Source organism: Diceros bicornis, chromosome 25, assembly GCF_020826845.1.
Source record: "Diceros bicornis minor isolate mBicDic1 chromosome 25, mDicBic1.mat.cur, whole genome shotgun sequence".
In the NCBI taxonomy this organism is placed as follows: Eukaryota; Metazoa; Chordata; class Mammalia; order Perissodactyla; family Rhinocerotidae; genus Diceros; species Diceros bicornis.
Window position 1 is genome coordinate 43,382,890 of NC_080764.1, and position 17,380 is coordinate 43,400,269.

The window sequence follows — 17,380 nt, forward strand, 5'->3', positions numbered from 1 at the left end:
AGTCTGTTTGTGCTTAAATTATTTTTCCTCCCTTGTTTTGGTCTCAATGTAAGAGCTTTCCTCAAATAGGAGGCAATACACGGTTGTTTGCTCATTAAGATTGGGGTGGGGGGAAATGCACAGTTGAAGAATGTTTTTAAAAACTTGATTGGAAAATTTTAGTGTTGAGGAGAGGGAGACTTGTCAATTTAGAATCTTAATGTAATCATCAGGATGGGCATTTGTTGTGAGAATCTGTAGTGTCAAAATGGTATTTTTGTCTGAGCTGATCAGATACCTCAGGGAAGAGTGTTTGGGTAAAGATCGGCTTCCAGTATTCCAGGAGCCAGATGAGCAGAAGGCAGCTAGGAAGGGGTCTCTACATTCAGCGTTCTAGTGTGTATGTTGTCCTGTCTAACTGTGGTCCTCTAGTCCGAGCTCTCAGTTTAACCCTTTCCAGAGAAGGAACTGTCATAGTTCAGAATGAAGGAGAAGATCTGAGGATTTAACTGCTTGTCAGTTTTTGTTTAGTACTCCCTGTTTTATCCACCTTCATCCCCTAGCCTTGGTTCTGGAAGTGTCCTTTTTAAGATTCTGTGTTTGGACTGGTTCTCAGCTTTCCCCACTGCCAACTTAGATTTCAGTTCTCAGTAAAGTTGCTGCTTTTTATCTCCTTGTCCTTCAGTGTTTGTCTGTTTAAAAACCCCTGTATCATAATTCTAGGGGGGGATTTTGGAAGGATTAAGATTGGATGAGTATGTGCTGTCTACCATCCTAACCTTGAAATGCTTGTTTTATTTTAAACTTTGAAAAAAGAATTAGTTGGCTGTGATAGCTTGACCCTCCCCCCCCCACTCCCCTCCATTTTCAAATTTTGGATGCCTGTGAGCCATGGGAGGGTGAGAGCAAAGAGGGTATTCTCATTCTTTAAAGCAGGAGCAGCAAACTTTCTCTGTAAAGGACCTGATCCTAAATATTTTAGGCATCTTGGGCCATATGGTCTCTTGCAGCTACTCAGCTCTACTGTTTTAGTGCAAAAGCAGCCATAGACAATACGTAAAGGACTTAATGGGGCTGTGTTCCAATAAAACTTTATTTACAAAAATACTAGTGAGCTGAATTTGACCATGTGACCTAGTTTGTGGACCCTTGTTGTAAAGCATTAAGATTTAGATGTTCAGTAAATGATTGAATGAAATGACACTGGAGGAAGAGCTGTTCCATGTTTTTAGTTGGCTCCCCTTAACTCTAAGTATGCTTAAGTGAATATTAAGTCAAAGATACTCCAGAAATAATCTGTATCGTTTCTGCTGGGAAGGCTTTTTTTTTTTTTCTTAGTTGACAGGAACATAAATTTTGCCAGCAGAATACAGTTGACCTTTTTTGTACTTGTTCCTATATGAAAATTAGATAGTGTTTATCCCTGTATGAAAATAAAATTTGCTTTGTTTAGACCAAATATTAAAATGTAAAATCACACAAGGAATTGTATGGTGACCTGTGTATTGACTTAGGTATCCTTATTCCCCTTTTAATGCTGATTGTAATCTCATGTTCAAAAACTAGATTTTTAAGATGAAATGGGAAGAATATTAACTTATTAGTTTTTATCTTCTCTTTCATTGGTGCCATTCTTCTGGCTTTTCTCTAAGCATGAAGTAGACTCAAGTCTTCTCCTTAACTTTTACTTTTCTTTCATATCTCCATTATGAAGTAAAGAAAAAGGAAGAAAGTCCAAAGATAGTGAGTACAGGCTGATGTGGTCACTCGACAGCCATCAGGGATCCAGAATCCTTCTCTTTTTTCAAACTCCTTCTTCCTTAGCTAGTGACTTCCATTTTCTGGGATTGTTATGGTCCAACATTCCTGCTGGAGTTCTAGCCATCACATTCCTATTATAGGAAGCGAGCATGATCAAAAAGGCCTCCCAGCTGTTTACCATCCTATAAAGGAAGCTTCGTCAAAGTTTCACACTACTGCTTTAATCTCACTGCCAAAACATAGTCACATAGCTACATTTAGCTAAAAGGTAGGCTGGGAAATGGAGACTTTTTAGTTTGGTGTATTGCCGTATAAAATCAAGAGTGCTGTTACTAAGAAGAGTGAAATCAACAGATACTGGGTAGAAAGCACGTACTTCCTGACATCACATCCTCTGAACCAAAACCTATCAAATCACATTTTAAAAGCTTGAAGTATAAAATTTATATTTGACCATATGCTTTTAAATGAAATTTTAAGTACTTCCTATTTGTACTTGTTTACAAATGAAGTTAGAAAGCAAACTGAATTACGTTTTGGATTTCCTATTTCATATTTTTGAAAGAGGCATATTAACCTAGAAAATGGATTGAAGTTTTTCTACTATAATTTTTTTTTTTTTTTTTTTTTTTTTTTGTAATTGGTACATTTGAACCTTGGTGTGATACTGTGATATTGTAGCAAAGAACAGTCTGAACTTGATCAAGATTTGGATGATGTTGAAGAAGTAGAAGAAGAAGAAACTGGTGAAGAAACAAAAATCAAAGGTATTATTTTAAATTACTTCAGGAACCGGTGATTACTGGCACATGTCTTCTGGAGGATAGTAATAAATACCGTTCTTTTTTTGGATCCTTGTCCACTTGACCCACTGGCCCATACCTCCAGTTTAATAACAGTTTGTGTGTGTGTGTGTGTGTGTGTGTGTGTGTGTGCAGGGGTGGAGGGAGGGAGGAAAGGAGGGGAAGATGGAGTTGGAGTGGTAGTAAGGGAGGAAGGTATGGATATAGTGACCCATCAGAAGTCACTGTGTATACCCTCTATTGCTGGAGTGACATGGTGTAGCTGTGTCAAACAGCTCTCCATGAGTTTTGTCTGAATTTAGAAATGTTACAGATGGTGGTGGGAGTTGTTTTTGGTGGTGCTTCTAAACAAATAACATTAGCTTAGACTTATTTGAAAATGTTGAGTATTTAATATGTAGAAATGTCTGCTTTTTAAATCTATTCCAACCAAAGACCAAAAGAGACATTTATTAAATGTAGACAAAATCACTCAAAATTTTCTTTAGCAAATAATTGTAAAAGATAGTGATGGTGGTAGGGGATTATACTGCTTTTGGTTATGCCCTGTAGATATGGGCCAAGAATATTAAGGTACTAGATGAATCAACTTTTCGTTTTTAAGCCGGCATAAGGTTAATTATGAAAAGACTACTGAATTTCTAGCCTCAGCTTTCGTCTTGCAACATTTTCTTAAAAGGTACAGGACTGTATCCTTAGTGGCCGATATTGATATTTCTAAAAGCATGTGGGTTATCACAACTGTACATCATCCAATAATCAAATTAATATTAGAAGTAAATTGACCTTTAAAAACATAATTGGGAAAGTTAATGGCAATTTTGTGTGATGTCTATTGATAAAGAAGATAAGAGCAAAATAATTTGTTTTGCATAAATGTAGCTTATTTTTGGATTTTTGGATTGTGTAATTTTTAGATGCCATTAATAACTAAATTTTGTTTGGTGTTAGTTACAGCCTTTGACTATTTCAACTATTAACTTTCTCTATTCACATACACACAAGCACATTATACATGCATCAAACAAATATTCAGGTCACCCACTCTGCCATCTTTCTCCCAGGCTTGAAACTGTCACTATATTTGCAGTTTTCTGATATGTGTTGTCTGCCTTCAAAGGATTATCAAGAGTAATAGATAGGCATCTGGATGAAGCCTTGAGCTTCCCAAAATGGCAGGTGGGTAAAACACAAGACAGTAGAAGAGAAAGGATATTGTTCATAGTAGTTGTGGCAGTGGCCTTGAGAAGTGGTGTGCATTAGAGATCATTAGGAATCTGAACTTTCCCTGCACATTGGCTTTTCCTAGAGTGAATTTTCCTTAGCTTGCTGCTCACCTCTTCTCATACCAGTGATTTAAGGGCTGATTAGGAAAACTTCATGATTGGATTGTCCTTATTAAATTGACATAATACATTTTCATAAAATCCTTCTTTCGATGCCCCCCCTTTTTTTCTTAAAGCGCGTCAGCTGACTGTTCAGATGATGCAAAATCCTCAGATTCTTGCAGCCCTTCAAGAAAGACTTGATGGTCTGGTAGAAACACCAACAGGATACATTGAAAGGTACAAGTTCTTCTTTTTCGTAGTCCTTATTTATCTTTCTATGATCAACATTGCAGGTGTATCTATTTTTAAGACCATCTGGGACTTAATTTAAGTAATAGGGGAAAGCTAGTGTCTGTCAGTATCTAGTAAAGGGTTATTGGGAGTTTAAAATTTTGCTATGTACCACCAATTTAGAGTTGGTCTTTTAAAGTTGATTTTGGTTAATCTCCACAGAAAGTATACTGATCTTAACTATTTCTGAGATCTGTTTAGAGGTTTGTTAGAAATGCACAGAATTAGAAGAAATAAAGATTTTAAAAATTTCATTGGTGATAGAAATCATTAATAATAGCCCAAATTTACATAGCTTTATGATTTTAGGATCATCCATGTTGCTATCTATATGTATCTCTCTAGTCAGTAGCTTTTTAATGTTGCCTAGTTCTCCATGATGTGTGTCCACCATGTTTTATTATACCCTTTTTCTTTGATGGACACTTAGATTTCCTCCAAGCTTCATCAGATTCCATTGGAGTCATCATCCTTGTGCATATCCTTTTAAGGAACTGTGTAAGAATTTTGGGGGGATATGTACTTAGCAATGGAATTGCTAGTTATGGGGTATGCAAGCCTTAAGTACTTCTAGCTTGCTTTCTAGAATGACTGTATCCAGTGAATGAAGGTTGCTTTATTCTTGTATCCTTGCCAACAGTTGGAATCATTCAGCTTTATAGTTGTTTTATTTTTAACAATGTAAGAGATAGAGGCTCATTTTGTTTTATTTGTATTTTCTGATTTCTAATGGGTTTTGAGCTTCTCTTCATAATGATTGTGAGCCTTTTAGGTTGCTCATTTATACCCTTTGCCCATTTTTCTATGGGAATTGACTGTCTTTTTCTTGTTTTGCAGGAGTTATTTATTCTAGGTGTTAATCCCTTATCAATTTTAGGCTTTGTAAATAATCTGTGTCATTTCTGTTAACTTTATCCATAGCAGCCTCCATTAAACATAAATCCTTAATTTTTATGTTCGTTATATTTTTGCCTTATTGTTTGTTTTGAAGTTAAGAAGTTCTTCCTAGTTCTTTCTCCATTTCCTATTGACTAGTTTTACCTTTCATCTTTAGGTCTTTAACTCCTCCAGAGTCCACCTTTTAGTTGGTATAAATAGGCATCTAGTTCCTTTTTTTCTGTTTATTTTTTAGTGAGCTAGTTTTTATAACACTTCACTAAACAGTTCATTCTTCCCCCATTTATCCTACCCCACCTTTATTGCGTATCAGTTTCTTATAAACACCTGTGTTTGTCTCTGAGCAGCGCTCTTCTGTTTCATTGGTCTTTTTGTCTATTCTTTTGCCTTTGTCACACTTATTTGCTGTGGATTTATAGTATGTCTTAATATTTGCCAAGGTGAGTTGCTTTCTTCAACCACCCCTCACCCCCTACAGAACACACTGTTAAGGTTGTCCTAACCATCTGTAGACCTTTATCCCATGTACGGTTGACAGTAAGTTTATCCGAGTTCTCTCAAAAACAAACAAAAAACCTGAAATTTTGATAGGAATTACATTGAATATGTAAACATGGTGGAGAATTACAACTTTTTAATAATAAGTTGTCTCATCCATATCCTTCTGTTTATTCAGATCATATTCTGTGTCCTTTATTATGAAGTTTTAGTCAAAGTATATTCTTGGTTAATTCCTGTATACTTTAGTTGTGTTGCTGTTCTGAACAGTATCTTATTTTTTATTGTATCTTCGTTGGCTGCTGTTGTTGTAGAGAGGAGTGCTATTGATTTTTTTTTGAGTTGATCTTATATCCAGAAATCTTGCTATACTTGCGGTAATTTGTTCTATTTTTTTCTACCATAAGCAAGATCTTATCTGCAAATGACAGTTTTAGCTCTAGTCTTCTACATTACACCACACTGCATGTTTATTTTTCTTTCTTTAGAACATTGGTCAGGACTTTCAGTGCTATGTTAAATATTAGCATTAAGAATGGGCATCTTTTTCTTACTTCCAGTCTTAACCAGGAATGGATATAAGATCTCTCCATTAAATTTGGTGTCTGATTTTTTATGACCTTTTTTCTGTATCAATTCAGATGGTCTTTTGACTTTTTCTTTGAATCTGTTAAGTACATATATATCCTTGGAAGTATATATTTGGATATCAAACTAGCCTTGCATTCCTGGAATAAACTTAATCACGTTGTATTATTGTTAGACTGTTGAGTTGGGTAGTTAATAAGTTAAGTCCCTATTCATTAGTGAAATGAGCTTGTGTGTGCATATATAATAAAGAAACCTTCAGGGGATGGTAATTCTATCCCCTGGTTTTAGAGTCAAGATTTCAGCTGCCTAATGAAATGAACAGTGCTGCTTTTACTTTTTTCCCTGTTTTCGGGAATAGCTTGTATAAGATAGGAATTAACTGTTCCTTGAACAGTTGGTAGAACTGTTCTAAAAATTGACTTGGGCCTTTGGTATTTGGCAACTAGAGGTTTTGGGGAATTTTTCTTTTTTCTTTTTTTAGCATACTAATTGACTTCTTCAGGTTCTCTTGTGCCAATTTTGGAGTTCTATATTCTTTTAAAATATGTGAGTTTTATCTGGGTTTCAAATTGTTTAGTGTGTAATTCATGTTTTAAAAATGTGTGATTATTTTCCCTTTTGGTCTGTATTTTGCATCTTAATTAGTTTTACCAGTTGTCTCAATCTTATTAATGTCTTTTAGAACCAGCTTTTTGATTTTTCATTTCCATATTGTTTTTTATTATTGCTGCTCTTCTGGCTTTAATGTTATTTCCTTCTTATTTGTGTTTGCTCTAGTCTTCTTTCTTTAATTGAATGCTTTAGTTCATTTGATTTAAAAAAAAATTAATCTGTATCTTTTATGGCCTTAATATTCTGTTTTTGTAATGTTTTGTGGCTCAGTGAAGATCTATATGCTGAAATTAATAGCTCAAACTTATTAATTGTATTGTTCAGCATCTCTTGATTTCTGCTTATTGATTGGTTGTCTGCTTAATGTAACAGTTTCTGGAAAGGTTGTGTTAAAAATCTCCACTTGATTTATCTGTTTCTCCCTGTAATTGTCAGTTTTGGATTGTGTCATAAATTGTTTTGTCTGATGGTAAGGTAACCCCAGCTTTCTTTTGGTTATTTACCTGGCATGTCTTTTTCCACCCTTGTGTCTTACTCCAGTGTGAATGTTTGCTTCCTTATTAGTAATTTCAAACTCTACATTTCTTGAAAGTGGTGCGGTTTTTTTGGACTTAATTGCTGCCATCTTTTCTTATTTTTTAATTTATTGTACTTTATTCTTTTTCTCCTTTCCTGCTTTCCATTGGATAGATCAAGTTTTCTTCTGCTGGTTTTAAAGTTAATACAGTCTCTTTTTTGTTATTATGGTAAAGTGGTTCATAACCTAATACATAAGTTTATTTATCCCTGTTGATTTCTTAAATTTACCAATAATTCCTCTAGTCCTCTGTTTTTTCCTTCAAGGCATCAGTAAAATTTACCAAGATATTTGACCCACCCATACCTTATATATAGCATCTACTGGATTTGTTTTTTTTTTTTTTTACTTCCTCAAAAATTATTTTTAATGAATATAATGAGTATCTGTGGCATACTTACTGAAGCCTGGTATACCTCATACAATTTTTATTTTGCTTTCATGTCTGAATAATAGTTTGACATAAAATTGTCAGTTCAAAGTTCTTAAATATCTTAAAAAATTCACATCATTTCTTGTGTACAGTGTTTTCTTTTGAAGCCTAATGTCAGTCTGAGTCCTTTTCCTCCCTTTGTAGGTTATTTGCTTTTTTTCATTGAGCACCTTTAGAATTTTCTTTTGACTTTGACATTCATAAGTCTCATTAACATGTCTATGGGTTAGAGTAAGGATTTTGATATCGCTTTAATGCTGAGAAATTTATTTTCATTTCTTCAGAGGGCCACTTCCTTCTCTGTTTTTCAGCTGTTGCTACATTTGTCATCCATATCTCATAGCTTTTCTGTCTGACTTTTCTGGTGCCTTTCTGGAGAGCTTTTCGAGCTCATGGACTTTTTCTTCAGTTGAACTTATGTTGTTTATCCTATTTGTTATTTTAGTTACTGTATTTCATACTTAATATTCCCACCTTGTTTTAGATTTCTTGGGCTTGTTTCATATTGTTAGTATCTTCCCTCATCTCTTTAAATATATATACATATTTGTTCAAATTCTTAGTCTGTCTAGTAATACTGCTTCAGATTATAAATATTTCATTCTTTCATAGAAATGGTGCTTCTCAAGTGTCTGGTTGTTTTGGCCTTAGAGCTCAGGCACACTGGGTGATATCAGTTACTCTGATAATGAGTATTGAGGGAGGATGATGAGTATTGAGGGAGGAATGAAGATCAGACTGGTTTTTTGCCAGTTCCGTGGAGTTTAAGGAGAAGGGGAGCCTAAGGAGACCTCAGACTCAAAGTTTACTGAAAATTCCAGGCAGTTTTTCTTTGCTGCTTTGGGAGGAGGCAGTTTCTCTTGGTTGTGATCCATTGTACCTGGATTGGAGGGGATGGAGGCGTGAGTGCTTGTGTGCTCTGAGCCAGTCCAGCTTTCATCAGCTCTTCGTGTTAATTGGGCTCTGTGAAGGGGGAAGGGGACAGGCAGTGAGTGTGGCAAGGCAAGCACAGAACTTAAAAAGCTTTCTTGCAAAAAAGTTTTTTTCCAACCTGTCCTCATTGCTACCCACTCTGACCATCCCCTTCCAGCTCCAGGTTGCAGCTCACCCTGTACGAGTTAAAGACAGCCTTCGGTCTTACTCAGAAGTTGCTCATGGTGTGTGTGTGTGTATGTGTGTTTATGAGTGCCTGAAATAGTTGTTTCCTTCTTAAAGTTTCTAGGGTTGATTTTTTCTTTTGTTTGAGATGTGGAGTAGTTGGGGGTCGCCAGCAGCCCATGTTAGTTCACTGCCTTGACAGAACGTTCAACTTTTTGCTTTTAATTGTAAGAAATAAAAAGTTGATATCTTTAGGTATTTGTTTTTTACTTTTGATTATCTTAACTGAATTAATGGTTAAGTAAGAGAATTATTTGATTTACAACTGTCTGTCTATGGCAGGAAATTCTAACCTGGATTCTGGATCTGTTGCACAGATTCCCTGAAGTTAGGTAAATTTTGAGTGTGAACATTTTTTGGGTGGTAGAGGGGTTCGTAAATTGAATCATTCTTCCAGGAGCCCAAAAACTAGGTGTGTACATATAACCTTTTAAAAAAAACCTATGCCCTGTAGTGAGTTGTATAGTATGTGAATTATATCTCAATAAAGCTGTTATTAAAGAAAAAATCCATGTTCCCTCTCCATAAAATATTACATTCTTATTTAGTATAATTTCAAATTCAAATTAAATGCAGAGACTAAAATGGAAAACAATGGTGTAGGATACCGTTCTTTTTCCCAATGTAGATATCTGCTCCCCTCTTTTCCCCTAACAATAACTGGTACAGGGGGAATATACGTATTTTTAAAAATTTCAGGTTATCATTGTTAGAGTTAGGATGGTCATTCCATGACTTTTTAACTTGATCTTAAATGTTAAAAGCTACATTTTACAGCTGAGATGCCAACACTGACTGACAAGTTTAATGCTAAACTTGATTACAATGAAAGATTTAGGGTTGTTGATACAATTTACATTTTCTTATTGATTTACCATACCTGGTTAAATTTCCACTTTTGAAATGTTTTATAGTTAAGAGGTCCATGTATTTCTATCTGTTCAATTTTAATTACTTTGAATGAGTATACCTTTTGCTTCAAATAGAAAAGCTATCATTCACTAACTTTTATGCTTCTGTTTCAGTATGATTAAAGAAGTGTGATGTGTAAGAAACATCACATTTCACTGACGCTATGTAACTGGTGCTTTCTAATCTTTCAGCTTGCCTAGGGTAGTTAAAAGACGAGTGAATGCTCTCAAAAACCTTCAAGTTAAATGTGCACAGATAGAAGCCAAATTCTATGAGGAAGTTCATGATCTTGAAAGAAAGTATGCTGTTCTCTATCAGCCTCTATTTGATAAGGTAATGATTTCTCGTACTTTGTTTTATTTATGTAAAATTTGAGAACATAATAAAGCTCTGGAAATTTGAACAAACTTTCTTCAGACTTCTGAGCAAAATGGTTATTAGAGATATTTGGGAAAACTATCAGTAATAGCAATTCAAGTTGTGGTTTGCATTAATTAAATCTATGAGTCCTTAATGAGAAGCAGCTAGGTTTTAGCTTGGATGCCAATGTGTTTATGCTACCTTTTTTTTTTTTAAATCATTTTAGCGATTTGAGATTATTAATGCAATTTATGAACCCACGGAAGAAGAATGTGAATGGAAACCAGATGAGGAAGGTGAAATTTCGGTTGGTACCAACTTTAATTTATTGTGTTTTTATTCCTTGGAGATACTTTGTTTATTGTAAGATGGATAGTGAGTGCAGGTGAGCCACCACTCTTCAACCTAGCACCATCTGTACCCAAATTCACTTTTTTTCTTACATTTTTATAGTACTTAAAGTTTATAGATTCATATAAACTTTTCCTTTGAACTTCATGATGATGTGCAAAGGATTGTTACGATTTTTCAAGTGAAGAAATGGAGGCTTCTAAGTGACTTGCCCACAACTAATAAATGGCAGAGTTGTGACACAAATCCAGTGCTCTGTTACATGACCCTGTTTCTCCAGCATTTTATTGTTGGTTGATTAAGGGAATGTAATATTTTGATTGAGAACATGAAGGGGTGAAGCATTGGACAAGGTTTAAATTTCTTTTGCTTTTCCTGTTTATTATCCTTAAAAGTCTTTATTTTTCGTGAAGTTTGAAGTTTTTTTCCCTAAAACTGTTTTACCTGCAGCTCATGGTCCTAGTGGTTATCTTTTGGAGGGTATGGTAGTAGCAGTGTTTATAGAGAAGTAGGTTTGGTGTGTAACAGCAGTGCTTACACAGTTGGACTAGAACTTTTTTGGCTGAAAGTTATAATTAGTGATTGAGGGTTGGTTGATTTCTATATTTCTGCTTGTAAGTTAAGGGGATGTAAGATGTTATTAAGAGGTTAATCTAGGTATTCAATGATGTATGCTGTGATTTATCAAGGAGGAGCTGAAAGAGAAGGCCAAGATTGAAGATGAGAAAAAGGATGAAGAAAAAGAAGACCCCAAGGGAATTCCTGAATTTTGGTTGACTGTTTTTAAGAATGTTGACTTGCTCAGTGATATGGTTCAGGTAATTTTATTCATAAAAACACCAGTTTACCTCAAGGGTAAACCTGTGAAATTTAAATGGCTGTGATGACTACTAGTCTTTTCACTGTTGACCTTTATAGAACGATTGCTTTCTTTTGAAACAGTTGTTATCTGTAGAAGGCAAATTGCAGCTTTGATTAATGTAATCAAATAAATTATGCTTCGTTTTCAAAAATTAGATAAAGAAATTGTCCGTTTGACAATTGCTCATCTTGGTCTGATGCTTGCTCATAGCCCTGTGCCTTCTGTCTTCAGATGGCTTAGTATGGAGGTGGGGCGGGGGAAGAGACTTATAGTTTCAATTGTCTTACCCAAAAGACCATTTTAGTCTGAAACAACTGTTCCAAGGGATATTTGCATGTTAAAAGAATAATATAAAGATCTATAACTCTTACTATTGTCACTTTCTCTGGGAGACAACAGAGATGTCACCTTCCCTGGGAAACTTTGCCTCTCCTAATCAGAAGTGTTGGTTGAGCTACTACCATCTGCATTGTATTACTTGTTGCCTTATATTGTGATTATTGGAAGTTAACATCAAGAAAAAGAAATGATCTCAAAATGATGACTGCTTATTGCCTTTCTGTTTTAGCAAAGTAGGAAAGGATCAGTCAGAAGGAGAGGAACAAGAAGCAGCTGGGAAAAGGCAGCATTATATTTGGAAAACATTTTTAAAGCGGACATACCTTATTTAGACTTGGTTTTGTACTTTTCAGCCTATTCAGTCTATATGATGGGGTAGTTTTCTATTTAGTCACTTTTTTCCTGCCGATGGCAATAGAAGTAAGTAGATAGTACACTATCTTCAGCATAAGCCGTAACCTGACAAGTAAGTCTTATGGTTCATAATTGTTACATAAAACTTCACTGTAAAATGTCTCAGTCAGTTAAGTGTTTATTGTCCAGTAATAGAGCACTAATCTTAAAATGCTATGTTAGATACTAATTTTAATTTTTTTTTTAATTTGAAGGAACATGATGAACCTATTCTGAAGCACTTGAAAGACATTAAAGTGAAGTTCTCAGATGCTGGCCAACCTATGGTAAAAGAACTCTGAAATATTTTGAATTTTGTAACATTAGATGTTTACAGATAAGTGGAACTTTCTAAAAATAGGTGACATTCAAGGGTTAGAGATGGGGGTAAAAAGAAATTAAAACTGATACTTGGTACTCCTAATTGTTGGTAGGAAATAAATGTTTGGCTGTTGATAGTTGTGATGCAGTATAACTTTTCCTCCCTCTGAACATAAACTAGTTTCAAAATATAGTGGTGACTCTTTGATCCTGGATTAAAAATGGATAAAAAATAATAGCAAGGGAACATGAATAAGAAAAGGCTTATTTTGTATTAAAAGGCATGTGTCTGGGAATTACATAAAACAGAAGACTTCAGAGGGCCCCCACTTAACCATTATGAAAGATCAGATAACAGCTTCTCCCCAAAACCACCAATATTACTTAAAGTATGGACAAAGCTGTAGGCAGTAGATTCTTACATTGCATGTAATAAGGTTGGGCTTTTTCTCTATCAAGCTCAGGGTCTAGTCTTAAGATTTAAAGTCCTCTTTGTGAGGATGGAGGGAGGAAGGGGGACTTGGTCAGTTGATTTAGGTGTACCTAACCTATTTTGTTAACATGTTACTAAAGAGTAGTATAAGCTAAACTAAATTTTATTCAGTTTAATTTGTGCCTCATTTTGCTTTTAGACTCCATCCCAGAGTAGGAAAAACATTATTACTTAGAATTTTTTATATGTTTATAAAAATCACAGATTAACCTTTATTTACTAAAGCATTGAAATTTATTATGTAGGAACTTAATTAGTTTTTATTCCCTTTTTTTTTAGAGTTTTGTCTTAGAATTTCACTTTGAACCCAATGAATATTTCACAAATGAAGTGCTGACAAAGACATATAGGATGAGGTCAGAGCCAGATGATTCTGATCCCTTTTCTTTTGATGGACCAGAAATTATGGGTTGTACAGGGTGAGTTTAATTTTACTACTTTAACAGAATGTTATATCTGTTTTTCTTTTGCTTAATGATTTTTGATATTTGGTATTTCCTACTGTATGTCCTTCATACATACGTACATAACGTTTATCTCCAAACATTTCAGTAAAATATTTTCTGAGAAGAGCTTATCCGTTTTCCTAGAATTCTCCTTGGCCCATAGACCATTACAGATATTTCTCCAAAGGAGTGCACATTTAAATGTATTATATTGTGAGTTTGTGGTAATTAATTGTAAATACATTTATTGAAAAAAGTTTGTTTTGAAATAGAACTTTTCTTATTTATGCTGCTACAGAAAGCATTTGAACCAAATTTTCCTCTAAAATTTGAAATATAACATCTATAACAACATCTATAATAACATCTAAGAAATATAATATCTTCTTAGAAAAATCTTAGCTCTCCTAGCTATTGAAAGTAATGTGTTAATTGGGATAGACGATTTTTTTTCTTTGTTTTGGAAGGTGCCAGATAGATTGGAAAAAAGGAAAGAATGTCACTTTGAAAACCATTAAGAAGAAGCAGAAACACAAGGGACGTGGGACAGTTCGTACTGTGACCAAAACAGTTTCCAATGACTCTTTCTTTAATTTTTTTGCCCCTCCTGAAGGTAAATAATGTTTTAATTTGGGTGTTGATTGTTTTATTATAAGCTTTAATTTTTTATTCATTTGAATTTCTCTTCTCAATTTTGCAGTTCCTGAGAGTGGAGATCTGGTAAGCTGAATTGTTTATTTGTTGAATTGTTTACTGTATATGAAATTAAAGGACTGGTTCTCAAAAGCAGGGAGTGGGATAGTGGCTATTTTGTTTTGAGGCTTGCACTGCATGGGAAAGACCTTTATGCATTTGAAAAACTGTTCCATTCAAAATGCTTATAGTGCTTCTGCTGAGAAATGCTGAAAGGCTAAAGATTTTCTTTTCTCTTAAGACTTGCAAATATTGCTGTGAGGAATTCAATGTTTCAAGACTATATATATATAGTGAACATATATATATAGTTTTCTTCCTTGTTGAAACTGGAATGTATTAAGTAATTTATGCTATTTACTCAACTCCTTCTAACCACGTTCTGGTTAGAACTCTTTCTGTGTTTATTATTCCAATGGAAATATGGTTTCATGTGTGTGGCTGTATAGCCAAGAATTATGAAATGTGCCTGGCGTACAGCCTGGAATGAGAAACAACCTGAAAAAAGTCTATACAGGCAGGGTAAGTTAGGTATGTTTTGAATTTGGTTTTCTTTTGGCCAGGTTTTTGAATTAAATTAACTGAGGTAGTTTAAATAGTTTTACACACATATGGAATTAGAAGTTATATGTATTTGAAAACTTTTGACTTGGAATAGTTTTGGCTGAGGCTTAGACCAGATCTACTGAAGGCAAGTAGTATTTTGGCCTGAAAAAAGTAATAACTGGCTTGGCTCAAAATGTTTTTTATAGGACAGAAATGGGGAATGTAAAGCAACATGTGAAGTTTAGGTAAAAAGAACTACTTTAGGGCGCTGGCCCAGTGGCATAGTGGTTAAGTTTGCGTGCTCTGCTTTGGTAGCCTGGGGTCGCAAGTTCGGGTCTCAGGTGCGGACCTACACACTGCTCATTAGGCGATGCTGTGGCAGCATCCCACATACAAAATAGAGGAAGATTGGCAAAGATGTTAGCTCACGGCCAATCTTCCTCACCAGAAAAAAAAAAAACTAGGAGCATTAAGATAAGAGTTTCACACTGTTTTCATGTCAGCGAATGGGGTGGAGTTCGTGTTCTTTTTTTTTTTTTTTTCTTAAGACTGTTACTAAATATTGATGGTAACAAAAAAACAATCTTTGGTAGTTAGGAAAAGAATACCTGCACCTCTGATTAGAATTCTTTCCTTCAGAGTCTGCCCCTCCCCCTTTTTGTGTTTGTTGTTGTTTTATTAGAGTGGGTTATGTTGATGAATCAAAATACACACTCATGGAATTCACAGAATGTTTTACTCATTGTTTAGTATCATAGGACTTAAATGGGATCATTTTAATTTTGAATAGCGTCAGCACAATTTCTGTGCTGTGCTTTGCCATTAAATAGAAATCTTGATTGACTTAGTCTTTATTCAAGTAAGGCTGTATCTCCTCATTTCGCATTCTGCAGCTGCTTAGGTACTGTCTTTTAGGAATTATGAAGTGATCCTCTGTGGTCTTTTATTATGTGCCATATACTTGATATTATTTATGAAAGCCTGAGATTCTTAGTATTTATTCCATTTGGTGTTTTCAATAATTAATATTTTAAGGGAAAATAGCAGTCATATAACTAAGTTGCTTTTTTATCTTACTTTTAAGCCAGAAAAAAGTAAGCAATAACCACTTCTATTTCCCAAAGTTTCTTTGAGTATATACCCTGGCCTGCTAAATTATTTTCTATTTATTAAAAACCTGTAAACCTAGGGCATATGTAGATGACTATTTGATCACACATGTAAGATAATTTAAAAATGACAGAAAGTTAAAAGCAAAGTTGAGAGTTTACTTTTCATATGATTTAAACCTAAGAGTCTCGTATATGCCGTATTAAATAGTAAAGCTATTAAATTTTGTCATTTTGTTTTTCTTAAACAGGATGATGATGCTGAAGCTATTCTTGCTGCAGACTTTGAAATTGGTCACTTCTTACGAGAGCGTATAATCCCAAGATCAGTGTTATACTTTACTGGAGAAGCTATTGAAGATGATGATGACGATGTGAGTGAGTCTGAGTCCTGCTGTAGATCATTTGGTGAGGGTATGATAGTTAGACTTGGTGAGAGGTTTAATCAAGAGATGTAATTTTTAAAAAGCAAGATAGAATAATTCAAAATTAAGCTAATTTTAAATAGGTCCTCTTAGGATCTTTGGGTTCATTTATCGTAGTTTTTATTTTCCTGCTAATAGGAAGACACTTTATTCGTGATTGTACTGTTCTTTATTTTAATTTTTTAAATTGTCAGATTTAGATAACGGCACTGAGGTGAGTGATTCCTGCAGCTGTTGTCCTTAATTGTTAAACAGTCATCTCAGGGAAAGTATTTTTCCTGTTTTTAGATATTAGTGGAAACAATGATGGATGTAACTAATGCTGTTCTCAGATATTTGTTAGCTTCATTCAAACTTCATCCTCTTTTCCCTTTTTAGTATGATGAAGAAGGTGAAGAAGCGGATGAGGTAATGTTTACCAAATGAGCAAATAATTCTCTAACACGTTGGGAAGCAAATTGAATGACTTATGTATTCCTTTGCTATAATCATTTTTCTGTGATATGGGATAAAAACGTTTTTGGAAAAAAATATGATTTTAGAATTCTACAGCCAAACAATGTATGTATAAGGTTTCAATAAATAAATTGCAAAACTCAGAACATTTTTTTTATTTCAAATAATTCTGTTCTGCTGCAGGGTTATCAGCTCTTTGAAGAAGTCAAAAGCTGCAGTAAACTTTTTCAACGTTGGCTGCAGTAAATCTTTTCAATAAAAGCTGTCTGGATGTCTCAAGTTGTGTTGGGAAATTTTTCTTATTAGAAGCTTTCAAATTAAATTGCATGGTCACCAAACTCTGTAATGAAAATCTGTTGACCTATAGAGTAACTTGTATTAAGTTCTCCCTACATTATGAGCCGTTTCCTCCTACTGTGTACCTACTTCATGGATGCATTTTGAACTTTAATATAGGAAGGGGAAGAAGAAGGAGATGAGGAAAATGATCCAGACTATGACTCAAAGGTGAGCAAAATTAGTGCTACTTTCTATTAAATTTAAGTCAGATTAAGAATTGGTGTTTCTAAATGTAAAGTTTATTTTTGTCCATTAAATATATATTTTAATCCCCCTGGTATTTCAACAGTACATGTAATTTCAATGCAGCTTTCCTAAGAAACTTTTATTTTTGGTTTTGACTTTGTATTTTTCATAGTTTCAGGCTTAGTATACCCTAGGATTCTATTTTATTGGCATGTTATCTT

The 17,380-nt window shown here is 34.4% G+C and overlaps 1 protein-coding gene across 4 annotated transcripts in view; it reads left to right on the top strand.

Moving 5' to 3' along the window:
- NAP1L1 (nucleosome assembly protein 1 like 1) overlaps positions 1–17,380 on the top strand; it is a 32,640-nt gene that overhangs the window by 12,117 nt on the left and 3,143 nt on the right. For 2 of the 4 annotated variants that reach the window (XM_058568754.1, XM_058568755.1), the window contains exons 3-14: positions 2,422–2,507; positions 4,006–4,108; positions 10,032–10,173; positions 10,427–10,507; positions 11,241–11,369; positions 12,361–12,432; positions 13,239–13,378; positions 13,873–14,018; positions 14,106–14,125; positions 16,005–16,127; positions 16,557–16,586; positions 17,091–17,141. In XM_058568754.1, coding sequence (XP_058424737.1) covers positions 2,422–2,507; positions 4,006–4,108; positions 10,032–10,173; positions 10,427–10,507; positions 11,241–11,369; positions 12,361–12,432; positions 13,239–13,378; positions 13,873–14,018; positions 14,106–14,125; positions 16,005–16,127; positions 16,557–16,586; positions 17,091–17,141 — 1,123 coding nt within the window. Of the gene's footprint in view, positions 1–2,421; positions 2,508–4,005; positions 4,109–10,031; positions 10,174–10,426; positions 10,508–11,240; positions 11,370–12,360; positions 12,433–13,238; positions 13,379–13,872; positions 14,019–14,105; positions 14,126–16,004; positions 16,128–16,556; positions 16,587–16,817; positions 16,914–17,090; positions 17,142–17,380 lie in introns of those variants that run through there. The other 2 variants (XM_058568756.1, XM_058568757.1) reach the window with 2 other exon arrangements.